General features: G+C 42.7%; 1 protein-coding gene across 1 annotated transcript in view; it reads right to left on the reverse strand.

Moving 5' to 3' along the window:
* Nucleotides 1–20,880, reverse strand: part of LOC124711975 (fatty acyl-CoA reductase wat-like) — a 174,180-nt gene that overhangs the window by 129,575 nt on the left and 23,725 nt on the right. Inside the window, exon 2 of the mRNA XM_047242258.1 lies at nt 6,174–6,492. Within this exon, the coding sequence (XP_047098214.1) occupies nt 6,174–6,467 (294 nt within the window). The 5' untranslated portion in view covers nt 6,468–6,492. The remainder of the gene's footprint in view (nt 1–6,173; nt 6,493–20,880) is intronic.

Below are 20,880 nucleotides of genomic sequence, written 5' to 3' on the forward strand. Positions count from 1 at the left end.
TAGGAAGTGCGACCATATTTGATTTGTAGAATATATAACTGCCTTGAGAGGGATAACTGGCATCTTACTCAAGATAAGAAAAAAAAAAGCTTAGGAAGGGAACCTCATTTTGTGTGGCATGGATATGTTCCCTCTTTTTTCCTCAAGGAGTACACAGTATCAGGATCTTACTCAAGCTAAATGGGAACGACCTCACCCTTATGGCTTTTTAATTTGTTTTTCCTAACGTGAGACTGCTCACAGCTATGTTTTAATTTCTTCAGAACGATGTGGAACGTCTTCTCCGATTGGAAAGGATTCTGCACCACAGAAAATCGATTCCTTCTGCAGGAAGTTGCATTTACGTTGTATAACGATAATCTCCAGTATCACAATGTGGTCTCAGCTGGTGAGCCATTGAATCCGGCGCTAAGTGGTATATGCGCAGTTACACCACCTTTGTCACTTGGTTTGTCGTTCTTCTTGTTGGGGTTTGGAGAAAGTTACGTGAATTAAATGGTAGCTGTCAGAATAATATTGAGGACTAGAGCTTCCCCGAAGATCCAGCTCTCCGTCTGAAAATGCGTGTCTACATGCGCGAACCATCGGCTAGACAGTTAGACTGAAGTTGCTGGAACAGTGTCCGCCTGCCTTAGCTGAGTCGTAACGGTAGCTCAGCGTGTTCGGTCAGAGGATTACCTGCCCTCTGTAATAAACTTGAACAAGGGTCATGGGACGCCCGCACCGAACAAACAGAACGTACAATAACGAACAAAATGAGAATAAAATAAAAAAGTGGTAATGTGCTTGCCTCCCATGCAGCGGGCTCGGATTCGATTCCCGGCCAGGTTGGAGATTTTCTCCGCCCTTGGAGTGGGTGTTGTGTTGTCCTCATCATCATTTGATCCTCATCACCGGCACGCGGGTCGCCTAATGTGGCGTCGACTGAAATAAGACTTGCACTTGGCGGCTGAACTACCCCGACTAGGGGCCTCCCGGCCAACAATGCCATACGTTCTTTTCATTTTTTTTTTTTTTTTTTTGGAGGAACAGTGGAGTCGTGATTTTCACATGCGAGATTTCTTGAAAGATGCCAATGTGCAGAATGGGCATTTTAGTTACAAAATGAAAGACAGAGACGCCAATATCGTCAACATCATCGTTCCACTTATGATACCTGTATTCTTAATTTTGTATACAGTTTGCCTGCAAAGCACTATTCAGTGGCATTTGGTTTTTATTAAGGCGGATACAGCTGTCAAAACTTGGCTGTCTAATACAATTGACTCAAATATTTACCCAAATTGCAACAACCTACTGTTTGCAATAGACGATATTCAAGAAAGTGTGGAAGATAATAATTAACTTCTCATGTTTCTACTGTGTATGAAACAAGTCAAAGCTCACCGTGTTTTAATGTATGAATTTTGTTTGTAATAAAATCTATATCTTTAGTACCTTTTCCCCTTCATTCCCTATGTAATATATTATAATGATGTGGTCTCAGTAAAGTACGCATTAACCTAATTATGAGGCAGATGTGGAAATAATGTGTTGATGTTACACAACCACACTCCATAGATGAAATTTAATGACGAGAGAGAGGGAGAGAGGGAGAGAGAGAGAGGGAGAGAGAGAGAGAGGGAGAGAGAGAGAGAGAGAGAGGGAGAGAGAGAGAGAGGGAGAGAGAGAGAGAGAGAGGGAGAGAGAGAGAGAGGGAGAGAGAGAGAGAGATGTACTGTGATGTAGAGCACAATATTTACAGAAGTCCAACATTATCTAGTGCGTATGTGTTTGTGTGTGTGTGTTTGTGAACATTTCATTGAGAGACAAATGTCTTTGAACTTGACGTCAGTTGTTTCAGATAACTTTAAACATCACGCTTGTTTCAGATAACTTTAAACATCACGCCAGTTCAAGTGAAGTTAACGCAATATTTTTGGAAGTACTACATACTTGAAGCCAACTCAACTAAAGCTTTCCTAAGTTCACAGAATTCTAAATGATTGCTGCACTTTAATACTACACTTGTGAAACAAAACAGTATGGATTATATAGACCACTGGATCGATTTCAATCAAACTTGGTACACATATTCGTTACTTTCAGGCAGCAATCGCTGTTAGGGTAAAACCGTGTACCTATCAGAGGGCAGGAGATATGATGTCATAAATAATCCAGTGGGTGAGAGAGTGCGGCATTATGCTTGACGCTTAAATTTATTCCTTCTGTGCTACTGAGTCTATTCGCAGTAAATTCCTCATAAAGTAACCACATATGCCGAAAAATGCATCTATAAAGTTGTATCATGGTACTGCACATGGTTCAAGAGGTATTAGGTCATAAACCGTGACTTGAGAGAAAAATTGTCGCATTGTGCATGACGTTCAAACTTATTACTTCTTTGTTACTAACTTTATTCACAGCTCATTTAGTGGACTGTATTCACATACGCTACTGAATGTGTGTATAAAATTATATGATTGTATGACACAAAGATAGAACATATGACGCCATCAACACTGATATGCGTGTATAAAGGTCGCATTACTCGTATGTGTGAAGTTTTAATGAATTTATTCTTTACCATTAAGCAACTGTGGAGCCGAGTCAACTGAAGGACATCACTGACACCTGGCAATTCTTTTTACAGCTTTCAGCTGTGAAGTGCAAACGGCTGTAGGCAAAAACAACAGCCTTCTATAGAGCTATGATGAGGTGTTGGCATACAGACGTTTAGAAAATTGCGTTAGACCAATACCATCTAGAGTCAAGGCCAAACAACCGTACCGAGACGTCACAGCCAAACGGCGATGGGAATATAAAGCAGCCAACACCCGTTCACAAAACTGGTGATTTGTGAGTCAATACTCGAATGAGGTTAGTTAACTGAGAAAACACACATAGATGTTTGTGTGGAAATGTGGTAAAACCAAATAAGAATGCATAACTGCGATTAATTTCGTGCATACCAAATACGAAATGATTAAAAAAGTTGTAAAACAAAAGTGCGTTATTTTCATGCGTATGGACTATTAAGAACATCTGGGACATTTTTAAATGGTGCCTACAGTAGTTGGATAAACTGAAAGAACCAGAGGTTGCACAGAGTTTCAGGGAGAGCATAAGGGAACAATTGTCAGGAATGGGGGAAAGACATACAGTAGAAAAAGAATGAGTACCTTTGAGGAATGAAATAGTGAAGGCAGCAGAGGATCAAGTAGGTAAAAAGACGAGGGCTAGTAGAAATACTTGGCTAACAGAAAAGATACTGAATTTAATTGATGAAAGGAGAAACTACAAAAATGCAGCAAATGAAGCAGGCAAAAATGAATACAAACGTCTCAAAAATGAGATCGACAGGAAGTGCTAAATGGCTAAGCAGGGATGGCTAGAGAACGAATGTAAGGATGTAGAAGCATATATCATTAGGGGTAAGATAGATACCGCCTACAGGAAAATTAAACAGACCTTTGGGAAAAAGAGAACCACTTGTATGAATATCAACAGCTCAGATGGAAACCCAGTTCTAAGCAAAGAGGGGAAAGCAGAAAGGTGGAAGGAGTATATAGAGGGCCTATACAAGGGCGACGTATTTGAGGGCAATATTACGGATATGGAAGACGATGTAGATGAAGATGAAATGGGAGATATCCCACTACGCGAAGAGTTTGACAGAGCACTGAAAGACCTAAGTCGAAACAAGGCCCCGGCAGTAGACAACATTCCATTAGAATTACTGACAGCCTTGGGAGAGCCAGTCCTGACAAAACTCTACCATCTGGATAGCAAGATGTATGAGACAGATGAAATACCCTCAGACTTCAAGAAGAATATAATAATTCCAATCCCAAAAAACGCAGGTGTTGACAGATGTCAAAATTACTATCAGTTTAATAAGTCACGTCTGCAAAATACTAACACGAATTCTTTACAGACGAATGGAAAAACTGGTAGAAGCCGACCTCGGGGAAGATCAGTTTGGATTACGTAGAAATGTTGGAACACGTAAGGCAATACTGACCCTACGACTTATCTTAGAATCTAGACTAAGAAAAGGCAAACCTACGTATTTAGCATTTGTAGACTTAGAGAAAGCTTTTGACAATGTTTACTGGAATACACTCTTTCAAATTCTGAAGGTGGCAGGGGTAAAACACAGGGAGCGAAAGGCTATTTACAATTTGTACAGAAACCAGAGGCAGTTATTAAGTCGAGGGACATGAAAGGGAAGCAGTGGTTATGAGGGAGTGAGACAGGGTTTGCAGCCTGTACCTGATGTTATGTTATTCTATCTGTTTATTGAGCAAGTAGTAAAGGAAGCAACAGAAAGGTTCGGAGTAGGTACTAAAATCCATGGAGGAGAAATAAAAACTTTGACGTTTGCCGATGATATTATAATTCAATCAGAGATAGCGAAGGACTTGGAAGAGCAGTTAAATAGAATGGACAGTGTCTTGAAAGGAGGATATAAGATGTAAGTCAATAAAAGAAAAACGATGAAAATGTAATGTATTCAAATTAATACGGGTAATCCTAAGGAAATTAGATTATGAAATGAGACACTTAAAGTAGTAAGGCAGTTTTGCTATTTGGGGAGCAAAATAACTGATTATGGTCGAATTAGATAGGATATAAAATGTAGACTGGCAATGGCAAGGTAATCGTTTCTGACGAAGAGAAATTTGTTAACATCGAGTATAGATTTAAGTGTCAGGAAGTCGTTTTTGAAAGTATTTGTATGGAGTGTAGCCATGTATGGAGGTGAAACATGGACGATAAATAGTTTAGACAAGAAGAGAATAGAAGCTTTCGAAATGTGGTGCTACAGAAGAATGCTGAAGATTAGATGGGTAGATCACATAACTAATGAGGAGGTGTTGAATAGGATTGAGGAGAAGAGAAGTGTGTGGCACAACTTGACTAGAAGAAGGGATCGGTTGGTAGGACATGTTCTGAGGCATCAAGGGATCACCAATTTAGTATTGGAGGTCAGCGTGGAGGGTAAAAATCGTAGAGGGAGAGCACGAGATGAATACACTAAGCAGATTCAGAAGGATGTAGGTTGCAGTAGGTACTGGGAGATGAAGAGGCTTGCACAGGATAGAGTAGCATGGAAAGCTGCATCAAACCAGTCTCAGTACTGAAGACCACAACAACAACAATAACCTAAGGACATCACACAGATCCATGCCTGATGCAGGATTCGAACGTGCGACTGTAGCGGTCGCGCGGTTCCAGACTGAAGCGCCTAGAACCGCTCGGCGACAACGGCCGGCCCGTCGATACTATGGGAGGGGCAATAAGTGATAGATAAACGTGTTGGTGTGCCATCGGAAGTGGCTGGCCTGCTTTGTGAACAGAAATTCCTTTCACTTCGAAGAGACAAAGGCCGACTTGCTGTCACCACTTTGCGTTAGATGGATGACGTCGGCCGTGATAAGTTGTAAGAAGCCTCCTCGTTGGATAACCTTAATAAACCGCATAGCAGGGAAAAGCAGGACACAAGGTTTTTCCAAAAACGTGCATGTATGAAGGTGACCATTAGCTAAATCATCGAAGCGACCTGGTATATAACGACTGGTCATCGGTGCAATATTTTCTCATGGGAAGGATATTTTTCACTTGGTAACAATATATCTTTGACTAGCACTTAGCAGTTTCATTCTTAAAGGTGCTCAAGAATTGTGCATATTTGTAGAGTGAAGAACGAATTTACTGATCAACACAGAGAACACTTCTGGGTGACGTATGGTAGAGCACACTTTGGTTCAAGGAGCAGTAGTGTAGACCTCAACGTGGAACGTGGTATAGGAAACTTCTGGTCGAGGCACGGTAGAGAACGCTTCAGTGAGATACGTCTTGATATTGGAGGCAGAGCTGCTGTGTTGCAGTTTGCGGCATGTTCTGACGCCCACTGCGCTTTACTCATCTGGGTACAGGGGGAGAGATTGCGGCTTAGGCGAGAAGTAACTCGGATCTCTAAGTATGGTGTTGGGAGTAATCTCATCATAGTACCAAATAATTTCATGAGTAACTGGAAACTCACTACGGCTCAATAGAAAATGCTAGTTACATGTGTAATTCTTCCACTCTTCTGCCAAATTCAGGCAAATTCAGGTGTTCAGGTGTGCCAGGGTACTCAGTCCTCTAGTGAAGTACTTCGTGTTACTGCCTGACACTCGCACTCTTACCACTTTGTCGAGGTGAGCACGCAGCCGCTCCCGCAGCGGCACGCCTTTCTTGTCCCTGACGAGCACGTAGACCGTCGAGACGCCCGGGCAGGAGCGCAGCAGCTTCTCGAGTACGAGGGTGCCGACGAAGCCGGTGGCTCCCGTGAGGAAGACGGGCGCGCCGTCGTAGAAGGCGGCGACGCGGCTGAGCCGCTCCAGCACTCCAGGCGGCCACCAGTCCGCGGGGAGCGCCTCCAGCTCCCTCTGCTCGTCCTCGGGCGTCATCACGCGGGGGTGCAGCTCGCAGCACGGCATCCTGCCTCTCCACTGCTCTGCACTCCTAACACGATGAACGAAGATCAGAAGGTTCGAAATAATACAAAATGTCACCCACATCTATATTTACACCCTCGACATCAGCTACCGAGGTATCTCTAATTCTGTGTTCCGTCTTTCTCGGTAGAGTATTCTATACATTACGACTCAAAAAGCGAATGATGCTTATATAATATTTATTACACTACTGGCCATTAATATTGCTACACCAAGAACAAATGCAGATGATAAACGGGTATTCATTGGACAAATATATTATACTGGAACTGACATGTGATGACATTTTCACGCAATTTGGGTGCATAGATCTTGAGAAATCAGTACCCAGAACAACCACCTCCGACCGTAATAACGTTCTTGATACGCCTGGGCATTGAGTCAAACAGAGCTTGGATGGTGTGTACGCCTATGCAGCTTCAACACGATACCACAGTTCATCAAGAGTGGTGACTGGCGTATTGTGACGAGTCAGTTGCTCGGCCACCATTGACCAGACGTTTTCAATTGGTGAGAGATCTGGAGAATGTGCTGTCCAGGGCACCAGTCGAACATTTTCTGTATCCAGAAAGGCCCGTACAGGACCTGCAACATGCGATCGTGCATTATCCTGCTGAAATGTAGGGTTCCGCGGGATCGAATGAAGGGCAGAGCCACGGGTCGTAACACATCTGAAATATAACGTCCACTGTTCAAAGTGCCGTCAATGCGAACAAGAGGAGACCTAACCAATGGCACCCCATACCATCACGCCGGGTGATACCCCACTATGGCGATGTATACACGCTTCCAATGTGCGTTCACCACGATGTCGCCAAACATGGATGCGACCATCATGATGCTGTAAACAGAACCTGGATTCATCCGAAAAAAATTGCCATTAGTGCACCCAGGTTCGTCGTTGAGTACACCATCGCGGGCGCTCCTGTCTGTGATGCAGCGTCAAGGGTAACCGCAGCCATTGTATCCCAGCTGATCGTCCATGCTGCTGCAAACGTAGTCGAACTGTTCGTGCAGATGGTTGTTGTCTTGCAAACGTCCCCATCTGTTGACTCGGGGATCGAGACGTGGCTGCACGATCCGTTACAGCCATGCGGATAAGATGCCTGTCATCTCGATTGCTAGTGATACGAGGCCGTTGGGATCCAGCACGGCGTTCCGTATTACCCTCTTGAACCCACCGATTCCATATTCTGCTAACTATCATTGGATCTCGACCAACGCGAGCAGCAATATCGCGATACGATGCACCGCAATCGCGATAGTCTACAATCCGACCTTTATCAAAGTCGGATACGTGATGGTACGCATTTCTCCTCCTTACACGAGCCATCACATCAATGTTTCACCAGGCAACGCCAGTCAACTACTATTTGTGTATGAGAAATCGGATGGAAACTTTCCTCATGTCAGCACGTTGTAGGTGTCGCCACCGGCGCCAACCTTGTGTGAATGCTCTGAAAAGCTAATCACTTGCATATCACAGCATGTTCTTCCTCTCGGTTAAATTTCGCGTTTGTAGCACGTCATTTTCGTGGTGTAGCAACTTTAATGCCCAGTAGTGTATTTTACAAATCACAGGACATAGCTACGATGTGCAATATAAGGTCTTACGTAACATTCAAAAAGGAAGGCGAGATGCCTTGAAATAACGGAAACTGATAATCATCAGCAGACATAAAGTTTTTCTATCATACGCGTCGTAATGTACAAAACTATAGTAGAGAAACCAAAGTTTCGGCCACGGTTACAGCGACCTTCTCTGTTCGCTATACTGTGGCATTTTGGTTACCCCACTATAGTTTGGACGTTATGACGCGGTACGATAGTCAGAAAAGATTTATGTCAACCAACTCTGGCCGCAGTTATATTTAATAACGATCAGCCCATTCACCAATAATAAGTGCTGAGTGATCGGACACAGTTCCCTTCCTCGCCACACACAAGTTCAGATACTGCTAATAATGCCATCCAAATCACTTTGTAAATTACCCCTTCTACTAACATACTCCGTAGTTCCTTTTCTTCAATTACTGTAGTTTCACTTTCCCCGTTAAAAATATTGCCTTTTGTAGTTACACTTCTTTCACTTACCTATTTAGTCACGCTCGTAATATTTTATCCGTTTGTAAAACTGGACCCGTTTAGGACATTATTATCTTGTTCAGTCAGCCCTTAGCAATATGTTACCACAGTTTGTTACATGTCGTTAAACTTACCTTTCTTCTGAGAACAACTATTGATTATTTAATGCGTTACACACTTCAGATAAGCTAAACAGTTCTACGTCGCATTTTTGTCGAAATATTTACACTTGTATTATTTGTAAATTAAACATCAACAGCTGTCATATTTGGAAACCAATTCAAATACTAAGTACCTGCATTGATTTAAAATATACTTAGATGTTGCTATACTGTAGCTACAGATATATTTGTTTTCACTGAAGCTTATCTACAGAGGACACCATACTGTAAACATGGGAATAAAAATATAGTCGATGACAACCACTTCCCCTTAATTGCCCGCTTTCAAAAACGGAGCAAAAGGAGTCATATGAGAATCTAACAAAGAGAAAGGTACTTCTTCGTGCGTCCAGCAAACGTCTATTGAAATCAATACGCATCACATCTGATCTAGTCGCAAAATATCTTAGAAAAATGTATTTGATACACTTTCTACATATTGACACTAAGATCTGAAACATGTACGCAGTAAATAATTCAAAAACAGTGAATCAGGTTGATTCGTAAAAATTACTGTTTTTTTACATTTATATTGGGATACAATATGTCAGATGTAATATACCACTCATCAGTACAAACTCAAATACTAATACTCTTTGATATTAGTTGAGCTTTTTAGCGTCTTAATTAAATTCTTGGAACAGAAATATAATTTATACTGGATATTCCGAATCAGATAATCCTTATTTTCTACGTATAATGAGCTATAATAATTCAAGCGTTCTCTGTAACAACCTAAACAGAAGACCGCTATATAGTTCTTTATTTTTCTTAGAACTTCCATCAAGTAACAGCTAACTTATTTCGTAGAATAACTTATTATTATCGGTGTCTTTCTGTATTTTTGCAAACAGATGCATAGAAACTTCCTGGCAGATTAAAACTGTGTGCCCGACCGAGACTCGGTCGGGCACACAGTTTTAATCTGCCAGGAAGTTTCATATCAGCGCACACTCCGCTGCAGAGTGAAAATCTCATTCTAGATGCATAGAAGATGGTTGCATGGTCACTGGATCTAAAATAAATGACAATGGTAGTACTCTTCCTTCGTGCCTATGATATGAGCAGCAGCAGGTGTGAAAGTGTTTAACTATGTACGATGCATATATTGTGTAATCTTTCTTGTTTGTTTGTCTGTTTCCTTCTTTTGGTTGTCTGGAAGGCCGGAAAGAAAAGAAATATCTAATGTAAAGAGGCATTCATTTGGCGTTGTTACTCTGCTTCCCTATTGCGACTTGTTTTAATGGAAATGCCATAGCTCTGAAAGAACATTACTGTATTAAACTCTATAACTTTAGCGAGCTATAAGTAATGATCATACTCATTCAGGTCGTGGTACTATTATTCTCAAAAGTAAGCGAATGACCTGAACTGAATTCCTCTTGATTTATATGCAACCTACAGAAAGTAACTGCCTTGCAGGTCTTTCGCTCTCTTTTTGGCGCAGTCGTTTGACTACACAGAATGGTTACTACAGGAGACTACTACAGAAAAAAGCTGTATGGCTATCAGTACTACTGAAAACTGATATCACTAAAATGCAAAAAGAAGGGGGATTCGAACCAAGAACCTAATCGGAATGTTAACTAAGCAGAATCAAATGTTAGATACCGCAAATTTTCACCACTAACGAAATGGTTTAAATTAAATCGTCGAGACGAAAACGTTTTGCATTACAGCGGTTTGAATCTGGCACCTAGCTTCCTTGTTTCCGAGAATAGGTGTTAAATATCGGTTTATTTCACAAGTATTAAGATTTGCAAATGTCCGAACTGGAACTAACTTGACAAAAAGTTCTGTACTGACTGGGAGTCAAACACTGGAGATGTTATTATGGTTGTTGACTACACACGAAGAGACATTAACAATCGAATTCCTTTTCATGACTAACTAGGTGTGATATGTCTGGACGTGAACTGATATGATGAAAAGTTCTTTATTTGAATGAGAGTCGAAACCGGCGCCAATCATTATAGTTATTTCAGCTTGATACGTCTTCTCTTTCTTTGCTCATTTTATACCGACTCTCCTGCAATAGGTAGTGAAGAGTTATCACTCTTAATATACACTCCTGGAAATTGAAATAAGAACACCGTGAATTCATTGTCCCAGGAAGGGGAAACTTTATTGACACATTCCTGGGGTCAGATACATCACATGATCACACTGACAGAACCACAGGCACATAGACACAGGCAACAGAGCATGCACAATGTCGGCACTAGTACAGTGTATATCCACCTTTCGCAGCAATGCAGGCTGCTATTCTCCCATGGAGACGATCGTAGAGATGCTGGATGTAGTCCTGTGGAACGGCTTACCATGCCATTTCCACCTGGCGCCTCAGTTGGACCAGCGTTCGTGCTGGACGTGCAGACCGCGTGAGACGACGCTTCATCCAGTCCCAAACATGCTCAATGGCGGACAGATCCGGAGATCTTGCTGGCCAGGGTAGTTGACTTACACCTTCTAGAGCACGTTGGGTGGCACGGGATACATGCGGACGTGCATTGTCCTGTTGGAACAGCAAGTTCCCTTGCCGGTCTAGGAATGGTAGAACGATGGGTTCGATGACGGTTTGGATGTACCGTGCACTATTCAGTGTCCCCTCGACGATCACCAGTGGTGTACGGCCAGTGTAGGAGATCGCTCCCCACACCATGATGCCGGGTGTTGGCCCTGTGTGCCTCGGTCGTATGCAGTCCTGATTGTGGCGCTCACCTGCACGGCGCCAAACACGCATACGACCATCATTGGCACCAAGGCAGAAGCGACTCTCATCGCTGAAGACGACACGTCTCCATTCGTCCCTCCATTCACGCCTGTCGCGACACCACTGGAGGCGGGCTGCACGATGTTGGGGCGTGAGCGGAAGACGGCCTAACGGTGAGCGGGACCGTAGCCCAGCTTCATGGAGACGGTTGCGAATGGTCCTCGCCGATACCCCAGGAGCAACAGTGTCCCTAATTTGCTGGGAAGTGGCGGTGCGGTCCCCTACGGCACTGCGTAGGATCCTACCGTCTTGGCGTGCATCCGTGCGTCGCTGCGGTCCGGTCCCAGGTCGACGGGCACGTGCACCTTCCGCCGACCACTGGCGAGAACATCGATGTACTGTGGAGACCTCACGCCCCACGTGTTGAGCAATTCGGCGGTACGTCCACCCGGCCTCCCGCATGCCCACTATACGCCCTCGCTCAAAGTCCGTCAACTGCACATACGGTTCACGTCCACGCTGTCGCGGCATGCTACCAGTGTTAAAGACTGCGATGGAGCTCCGTATGCCACGGCAAACTGGCTGACACTGACGGCGGCGGTGCACAAATGCTGCGCAGCTAGCGCCATTCGACGGCCAACACCGCGGTTTCTGGTGTGTCCGCTGTGCCGTGCGTGTGATCATTACTTGTACAGCCCTCTCGCAGTGTCCGGAGCAAGTATGGTGGGTCTGAGACACCGGTGTCAATGTGTTCTTTTTTCCATTTCCAGGAGTGTAGATTTGTAACCAATGTGCAGCCAAGTTTAGTTCAATTGGCGTTACCAGAGGTAAACGGGGTCTGTTTGTTTTCGCTAAAACTGGTTCCTTGACGTGCGAATTTAACCCAGACATTAAGCATCTTTCCACCAGACCACCAAATCAGAAATAAGCTTGGTTTATGGTTCTGTCGTAACGAAGGACGCTCTACACAGAAAGAAAATTATGTTCCCTGGATGTTAATTACAACCTGTTCAAAACATTCAGATCCTAGTTCGTCAGCAGTGATATTGCCCAGGCTACTCAATGCGTACTTCCGACTTGATGATGTAATCACTTAAATGGAATCATATAACGGCCAGTTGAACGAACTGGAAATATGGTAGGATAAGGAAATTTCTGCAGGAAGTGTTACTTTCCAATTAAGCTGCTGTTATGACGTACATAAGCTCAGAACAACTTATGATGCGTAAGATGGGTTAATGATGTCTGGCACCAAATTTCACCAAACTTCTGCACAACGCAACTGAGGTTGTGTCAGAGCGTCACACCACCACTTAACGACCTCTGACCCCCATTTCGTGACGCCTTTGCGATGGCAATCAGGATAGCGATCTCCAGCGTTGAAATCACGCGGTTTTCATGTGGGTGGCGGGGGAAAACATCATAAACACACCGCGGCTCAGGAGCTGGCATAAAGAGCGTCAGTGAAATCACTCCTTACCTTGGGGCGTCCGTTTACAGACATTCCGCAGTTGAAAATTACAGCTTGCATTTCTAAGCCCCACACAATGACGTTCTTCGACGCTTTTGTGACTGCTGACACTCCTCGGACAATTCGCCCATTTTACAAGCACACCATGAGGCTGCAACACCGCGCTACTGTAGTTTCTGCTCTGGAACACAGGGTGAAACCACAAGGACCGTTCAAAATCATTCGACGAAACTTAAACGTGAACCAAAGCAGTGAAGTGTGTTTATCGTTTCTCAGGCCCCTGATTTGCAAACATAGGTGTGGTCATCAGAGGAGAGTACAGGATTGACGTACTCATCATAAAACGGCAAAGGATACCCCTCAGTTTGTAACACTCTCTGTGACACCTGCATACCTTTCTTGAGCACTTGAGAAAGGTACCTGTGCAGAGGAAAGCCTAGATCAGTTCCTAAGCGTCTGCGGCAGGCAAAGCTTCCGACACTTCTCAGATTTTGCATGTTCACAAGCAGCTGTAGTAGTGTAGTGATACTCAATCGTAGCATGGCGGGTGGTGGATTGTCTCTCAACTTTTTTTTCTTTTCTTTTTTTTCATTTTTTCTTTTTTTTTGAACATTACCACACGTTGCTCAGTGTGATGTCCATTTCTCACTCTTCGTTTGACAAAAATACTTTTTGGAACACAAAACATCATACTGGTCATTTTGATACTCCATTTTCAATTTCACACTCATCATTCGGCTCTGAAAGTTCGGACAAGATTTTGCCATCAAATCACTGATAAAATTTTCTTAATTATCCTTATTACTTTCAAGCAATTCAATATTTGTTTGCAGAAATAAACCTAGCGCTGTTACTTTAATGCAAATAAACCATTCCTGCAAAACTAGACATCATGCTGGCCCATTTAATCCTCCGTTTGTTCATGTTCCACGCTTCGTTTAGTTCATCTTGGTGTTGAAGCTCTGTTTTTCCGTGTTTACTTTAACAATGGTTCAAAATGGCTCTGAGCACTATGGGACTTAACATCTATGGTCATCAGTCCCCTAGAACTTAGAACTACTTAAACCTAACTAACCTAAGGACATCACACAACACCCAGTCATCACGAGGCAGAGAAAATCCCTGACCCCGGCCTTAACAATACGTATGTTTTTGGATAGGGTCCGCCTTTAGTAAAACATAATTTTGTTTTATAACCCAAACATGTTTCACTGCAGTTGCAACATCTTCAGTGGGATTTTATTTTTCATCCGTTAAAGATAAAGAATGTTCTTTACTGTTTGTATACACATAACTATTAGTTTTTAAATCGTAATTACAGATATTTGAAAAAAACGCATAAATTATGAATTCATACCTTTTTACCACATGGTGTGGTTTTTCTGCTGTGTTGTGTTTATACAGCGACTGTTTTGTTCCACAGTTTGTCATCTGCAACCACTTACACCTTAAAGTAGATAATTGTGTAAGCCAAGATTACGATTTGAAAATTGTTATTTCTATACCTGAAATTAATTGATTCTATGTGAGTGCGTGTGTGTGTGTCACTGTCAAACACTGTATACTGAAATATAAAAATTTTCTCGGGCTTCCAGCCGCGTCAGGTGGTTAAAATCCCACTAGCTTTTGATGGAGCTCTCCCCGTTCATTGTCAAGTGGTAAGACTGATTGCTGTGTCGCCGTGGCCGCGTCGTTGTATAGTTGCAATGCTGGCTGTGACGTCACTGATGTGGCCGTGAATGCTGTTCAGGTGTTCTAAAAATTCTCCCAGTTTTTCACGACCATAGGGCCAGATGATAAAACTGTCATAGACGTAACGATAAAAGCAACTGGGCTTAGCTGGAGCAGTGTCCAAGGCAATGTCTTCAAATTTTTCCATAAAAAGGTTGGCTATGGATGGAGCTAATGGGCTTCACATAGCCACGCCATCCAACTGGTCGAAATACTGGCTGCCATGTAGTAAGTACGACGATGTCAACGTGTGCTTAAACAGTCCCATAATTGTGCTATCGAAGAGCTGCCCAAGCTCTTCTGCATACACCATTCGACAGACACACAGCGAATAGCACTACGACATGCATTGTGGGGCCTATGGGTAAGCATGGTGTGCACCTCACGAGCTGTGCCTACTCGAACAGGCAGACTCGTGAAGACGCTTAACGTTACTGAACGTACAGGAGATTACTTACTTAGCATCACTCATTACAATAAAACTAATGATGTGTGAGTGTAGACGTGGATAACAGCCAGTAGTTATATAGCTTGCTAAACTGTATATAGGCTCAGAAAAATGTGCCTACAGAATGGGAAAAGGGAACAATAATTCTAGTATTCAAGAAGGGAGAGTGGAAAGAATGTGGTCACAACCGAGGGATCACACATATCTCACAAGCAACAAGCACAAGCAGAGAACACTGGAAAGAACAATGAGGAAGGTGAAAGTCAAGTTATGTGAGGAGCAACATGGCTATCGACACGGCAAATCAATAGTGGACCCAGTCTTTAGAAGAAGACAGTTGAAGGAAAGACACAGGAAGTATGGCAAAGTTATGGCGATAACATTTTTGGATTTAGTGAAGGCATAGGACAGTGTCCCCAAAGGTATAGGGAATCTTGGAGAGAGAAAACAAACAACTGAAATTTCTTCCAGCACAGTATTACGAAAGTTTCATCTAGCTTTATCTTTGTCATTGTAAATAATATTGGTGACACCACACTTCCATTATTATTTATAATGGGTATGGATAAAATCGTGAAAAAGATAAAATAAGCTCATAGAGGGAGGGAGATGAAGTTATTGCTACTTGTCGATTAGATGTTGTGGCGACCCAACAGTAGGGACGTGCAAGAACAACTAGCCACATTAAACGAAAACGTCAAGCAAGACTATTGCAGTACCCAGAGAAAACGGAGAAAGTAAGGGATAAATTAATATTAAGGAATAGTATTGGACAACTTTAAATATTTCGGTAGTGTGGTAATGCAGAATACAAGGATGGAGGCATAAATTAGCAACAGGGTATAAAAGTGCAGTGTGTGTTTCCAGTGTCTGAGGGGCTTAGTCTGGGGAAGGCAGGTGGCAATAAGTGTATGGAAGTGCTGTACTATATGTACTTTACATCCATAATGACATCTGCTCCGGGGGCCTGGACAATGACTGAGGGAGAGCAGGTTATAAAAAATACAAGTGAGTGAGATGAAATTCCTACCAAGTATGTTGCAGGAGTCGAGGAGAAATGAAGAAGTTATGAATGACATTGGAGTAGAAAAGTTGAATGATAGAACAGCGAACAGAATGTTAAAATGATTTGGACATATAAAGAGAATGGGAGATGGAAGAATACCAAAGGAATTATGGAGACCAAGTCTGAAGGCAAGAGGCAGTCCCAGAGTAAGGAGGAATGACCTGACCAAGACCACTTTAGGAAGAAGTCATGTGGACTGAAATAAAACTATTATAGAAGAAGAATGGTGGAAAAGGCAGCGGAAAGTCTATTTCAACCTATCCTGATGGACGTCCACTATTTCCGTTGTAATACGAAAATAAATTATTTTTCTTATATCAAAACACAGTCCAGCTGAGTGCCATATTTCTCTAAACACAAGGCCGAAAAATATTTTTCATCTGTGTAGGTATAACGATCACGCGGTTATCTTCTTTCCAATGACACAGAATTTTTTTAAATATAATTGTTGACAGCCTATCATTCTTTCTTTTCACGAACCGATTAATGTATGTTGCCCTTTTTTGTAGTACTTTGTTCCTTTCACTGTATAATTTTTCTCCTGCTCTCCACTGCAAAAGTCAAGATGCTGTTGGCTGTAACAGTGTAAGATGATGTAGCTAGTGGATATGCGTGGTAAGGTCTGTTTTTGGTGGCTGAATTTAAACTACCACTAAATCAGCGCATCGAATTGTTTTGCGGCGCTATTCTTGTATTATACCATTTTGGTGTTCAAACAATATCAAATGGGAATGGAAACTCGAAATTTCATCTCATGGAATTCCAACACAGACTAAATGTGTGTAGTCTGGTCCCTTGAATCCCCCAAACCAACCAACCAACCAACTAACTGTGTGACGTAACCCGCAGGGTGATATTCGTAAATTCAGAAAATCTGCTACAGTTCCATGAACACAAACTGAATATTATTCTCTAAAAACTAATTTTATGTCTTGATGCACTATTCGAAGAACAGTTCCAAACTAACAGTACTCAGTTGTAGGCAGGCGGTCTCTTTCCACACGCTATAATACTATTCACTGTTCTGTTTCTACTGAAGACTAACCGCTGTCCATCTATCGACCACTGTTTCCATCTCACTCGACGACTTGACGATATGACGAACTTCTGCAGGATCTCCCTAGAAAGCTTGCAGCTGACAACTCCTGCTCATCCGCGCTCCCTTAAGAGCTCGCCTCTCTTCATGGCAGCGCCCCTGCTTCAAATGGTTCAAATGGCTCTGAGCACTATGGGACGTAACATCTCACTTAGAACTACTTAAACCTAACTAACTTAAGGACATCACTCACATCCATGCCCGAGGCAAGATTCGAACCTGCGACCGTAACAGCAGCGCGGTTCCGGACTGAAGCTCCTAGAACCGATCGGCCACAGCGGCCGGCTCCCGCTTCATGGTGCGTGGTTTGTGCGCAGTGATGTTCCTGTTGCGGATGCACCTCTACGATACTTCTGGTACCCACAGTCGTGAAATCTTGTGTGGTATCTTAGTAAATCACACTTTCAGATCTCATGAACAACCCATCAGTAGAAAATGTTATGAGGAATGTTGTATAAAAATGTATCAAGAACTACTGATAGAAACTAAAGGAAGCCAGCTCAATCCACCTAAATGAATGTTCAGTACTTCCTCATCAACTGGATGGCATCGAAGATTGTGATTGTAAGGACACGAAATCGCATCCTTCAGCAATGTTGACCTGTGACCAGCATTAGGACAGACATCTCAGTTTTGACAAATTTTGACTAGATCTTATTTTCTAGTGATATAAGTCACAAAAGAAAAAATTATATCCCAAAAAATATCAAAATAAATAGGTCTAAAACAAAGGTCCTGGCAAAGGAGGGGGAGCCACAGTGGTCTACTACAACAAACTGCCTCATTTACTGGCTTAGGAAACATTATTGGTAAAGTTAGAAAACGTAAAGAATACGAAAGAGGTAGAATTGTTAAAGCAAAATGTATTCTAAGTAAAAGAAGAGGGTGTTTATGACCTGCAATAAATAATAGCACAAAAGTCATAAAAAGGCTTCTGTAAGCATATTTTTGGTGTGTGGCTAACTGTGAGACCCCGACCTTCAGGACCGAATAAAGTAAAATATCTTCCGAGATGTGGTGTTACATGTACATCATAAAATCTAACGGATTGTTAAGTTCACGAATGATGGAGTCCTCAGGGGCTGGGAAGAGGACTAGTGTAACGAACCGTATTAGAAAAAGAATAGTTCAGATTACTGGTCGTCTTTTGAAACAAAATGAACATTAATATAGAAGGTAATAAACATGGGAAAGAACTAGAGGCACCATGACTTAATTATGTGGAGTAAATTACGAAACATGTCGGCTGCAGCCCCTGTGCAAAAATGAAGAGGAAAGGTAAGAAGTCGTAAAGACTGTGGATTTGCTGCTGCCGACTCTACTTTCAACTAAACTGCCGCCAACAAGTTCTCGGATTGAGCATTAAAGAAAGGATCCACAGTAACTCTATTGTAAACTAGGTGATAATTTCTAGAACTGGATCGAGGGATAGATTTTTGAAGCGTAAAACCTTCCAACACAAAAAGAAGTAAATATTACGCAACTTTCCCGGACATGTTGATAATACCCCGAAATCTCATCAATATACAGTAACTGAAACTTCTTCCACCACGCCACGAATGCCATATAAGTAACCTTCATAGCCGGAAAAAATGCAGTACCTTCAAGGTCATTTTATTGACAAGTGAGTTGATTGGTAGTTCATCATTGAAGGAGAATATGATAACAGATTCAGACCAAATGAAACACACATGTCACAGTAAAGGGCTTTGCAACAGTTCCACCAACACACAGAATATCCCCACTCTGGTGGCAACGCAGGAGTGAATTCTCCCATGCAAACTATCATAATGGCACCGAGAGCTATACAGCCTTAGATATATTTCGGCGACAGTATTTACAGGCCCTGGAGAACGAGTACTTCCCGCTTCTTCATGTTCCATATGTGTTCAATTGAACAGAGATCTGGTGTTCTTGTTGGCTAGGGCAGTTATTGTACACCACGAAGAACACGCTGCGTCGCAGAACCTGAATATGGACGTGGACTGTCTTGCTGAAAAAGCACGTCACCTCTCTGCCGAAGTTGTGGCAGCAGCAAGGGGATAACAACCCGCGCAACGTAGCGGCCACTGATTGCTTTACGCTGAAGAAAATCCAAATGTGAGTTGTAGCTGATTCCCCGCGCCCCTGCCACGCCACGAATCCTGGGGTGGGACTTCTGTCGTGGGTGAATGCGCTCTGACACAGGCAGCTCACTGGGTCTACGCCACACACCTTGCGGCGGCGCCGTTCCTTCCGTCCCTTTACGACGAACCTGCACCTACCTGTGAACATTGTCTCAGCAGACCATCAGTAGGGAAGCCGAGCGAAACCTACTGTACTTCGACGTGAACCAGGCTGCAATTTAAGTCACTAATCTACGTTTCGGGAGAAAGTTTTCGCACGAAATGAAAGTTTGGAAGTTTTGTCCTTAATTAATATATTCTGAAACTCAGGTGAACAAGTATCACTGCCAAGCCCGTGCTAATCTTAACACAGTCACTCACAATCCCTTTCACTCACGTTAGCAAGTGTTGCATTTTCCGAAAACGTAATAGCTACAAAAAATACGGATTGTTTTTGATTGAAAATGCTCGACAAATATTAAGTCTGTCGGTACCTGATGCAGTCGCAGTTTTTATCCACCGACCTGCTCAATACGCCACGCGGAATATATGTCTTTTCTTGTCACAAAATTCACTTAAAAATTCCGAAATTTCTACACACCCATCGGAATAATTATGCCGTCACTCTACAAAACTTTTGATGTATGAAACACTGCTAAGTCCGGCAACTTATCATTTCCATCGGAACTACTACTACACGTTCGAACTGTTTCATGGTTAGGCTCCGACTCCTCTCTATAACACTCTAAGTATTCGCTACCAGCAGAGAAAGGAGCGCGAAGAATATTGCTTTACCATTGGTCAGTTTACTCAACAGCCAATAGCAAAACAACATTCTCCAGCTTCAGTCCGCGTTTTTCATCAATACCCAATCGCAAAGTAGTAAACCTAACGACTGCACTTTTTACGAACATAATTAATATGCTGAAGTTTTGTTTATGAATGAAATTGTTAACTATTGTTATTTATACCTGAATTAACTTTCCCTTTTGTCCATATCCATACTTCTTCGAAATGTTCCCACACTAAATCCCACTACATATAACTCGTTAAACAAGTATATTCATGTTAACCTTAAACCACACTCACGGATCATTCATACTGCTAAAAGACATTTATAAAATTTTACATACACAAAAAGACATAATAACACTTCATGAAAATACTAGAACAGTTTATGAAAAACATTCTATTACTTTAGTGCACTCTAGTGGGCACAGTCGAAACTAAATCACAGTCCCCTATCCAATACTGTCCTCTAGCGGCTGATACATAAACTACGTGCGCGTCCAGTCTCGCTTCACCATCTGTCAATATCCAGCTCTGAGACACATCTTCTACTTAACCACCTCCAAGGCAGGATCGGTATACGGCGCTATGCCTCAACGTCTACATCCATCACCCGCATACCGACAGAGTTTACTCTCGTCACTGAAGACAGCAAAGCGCCATTGCACTCTCCAGTCAAGTCATTCGCGATACCAGACGACTCATCCTTCGCGGTGTCGTGGTCAGTGGA

Source organism: Schistocerca piceifrons, chromosome 8 (genome assembly GCF_021461385.2).
Source record: "Schistocerca piceifrons isolate TAMUIC-IGC-003096 chromosome 8, iqSchPice1.1, whole genome shotgun sequence".
NCBI lineage: Eukaryota > Metazoa > Arthropoda > Insecta > Orthoptera > Acrididae > Schistocerca > Schistocerca piceifrons.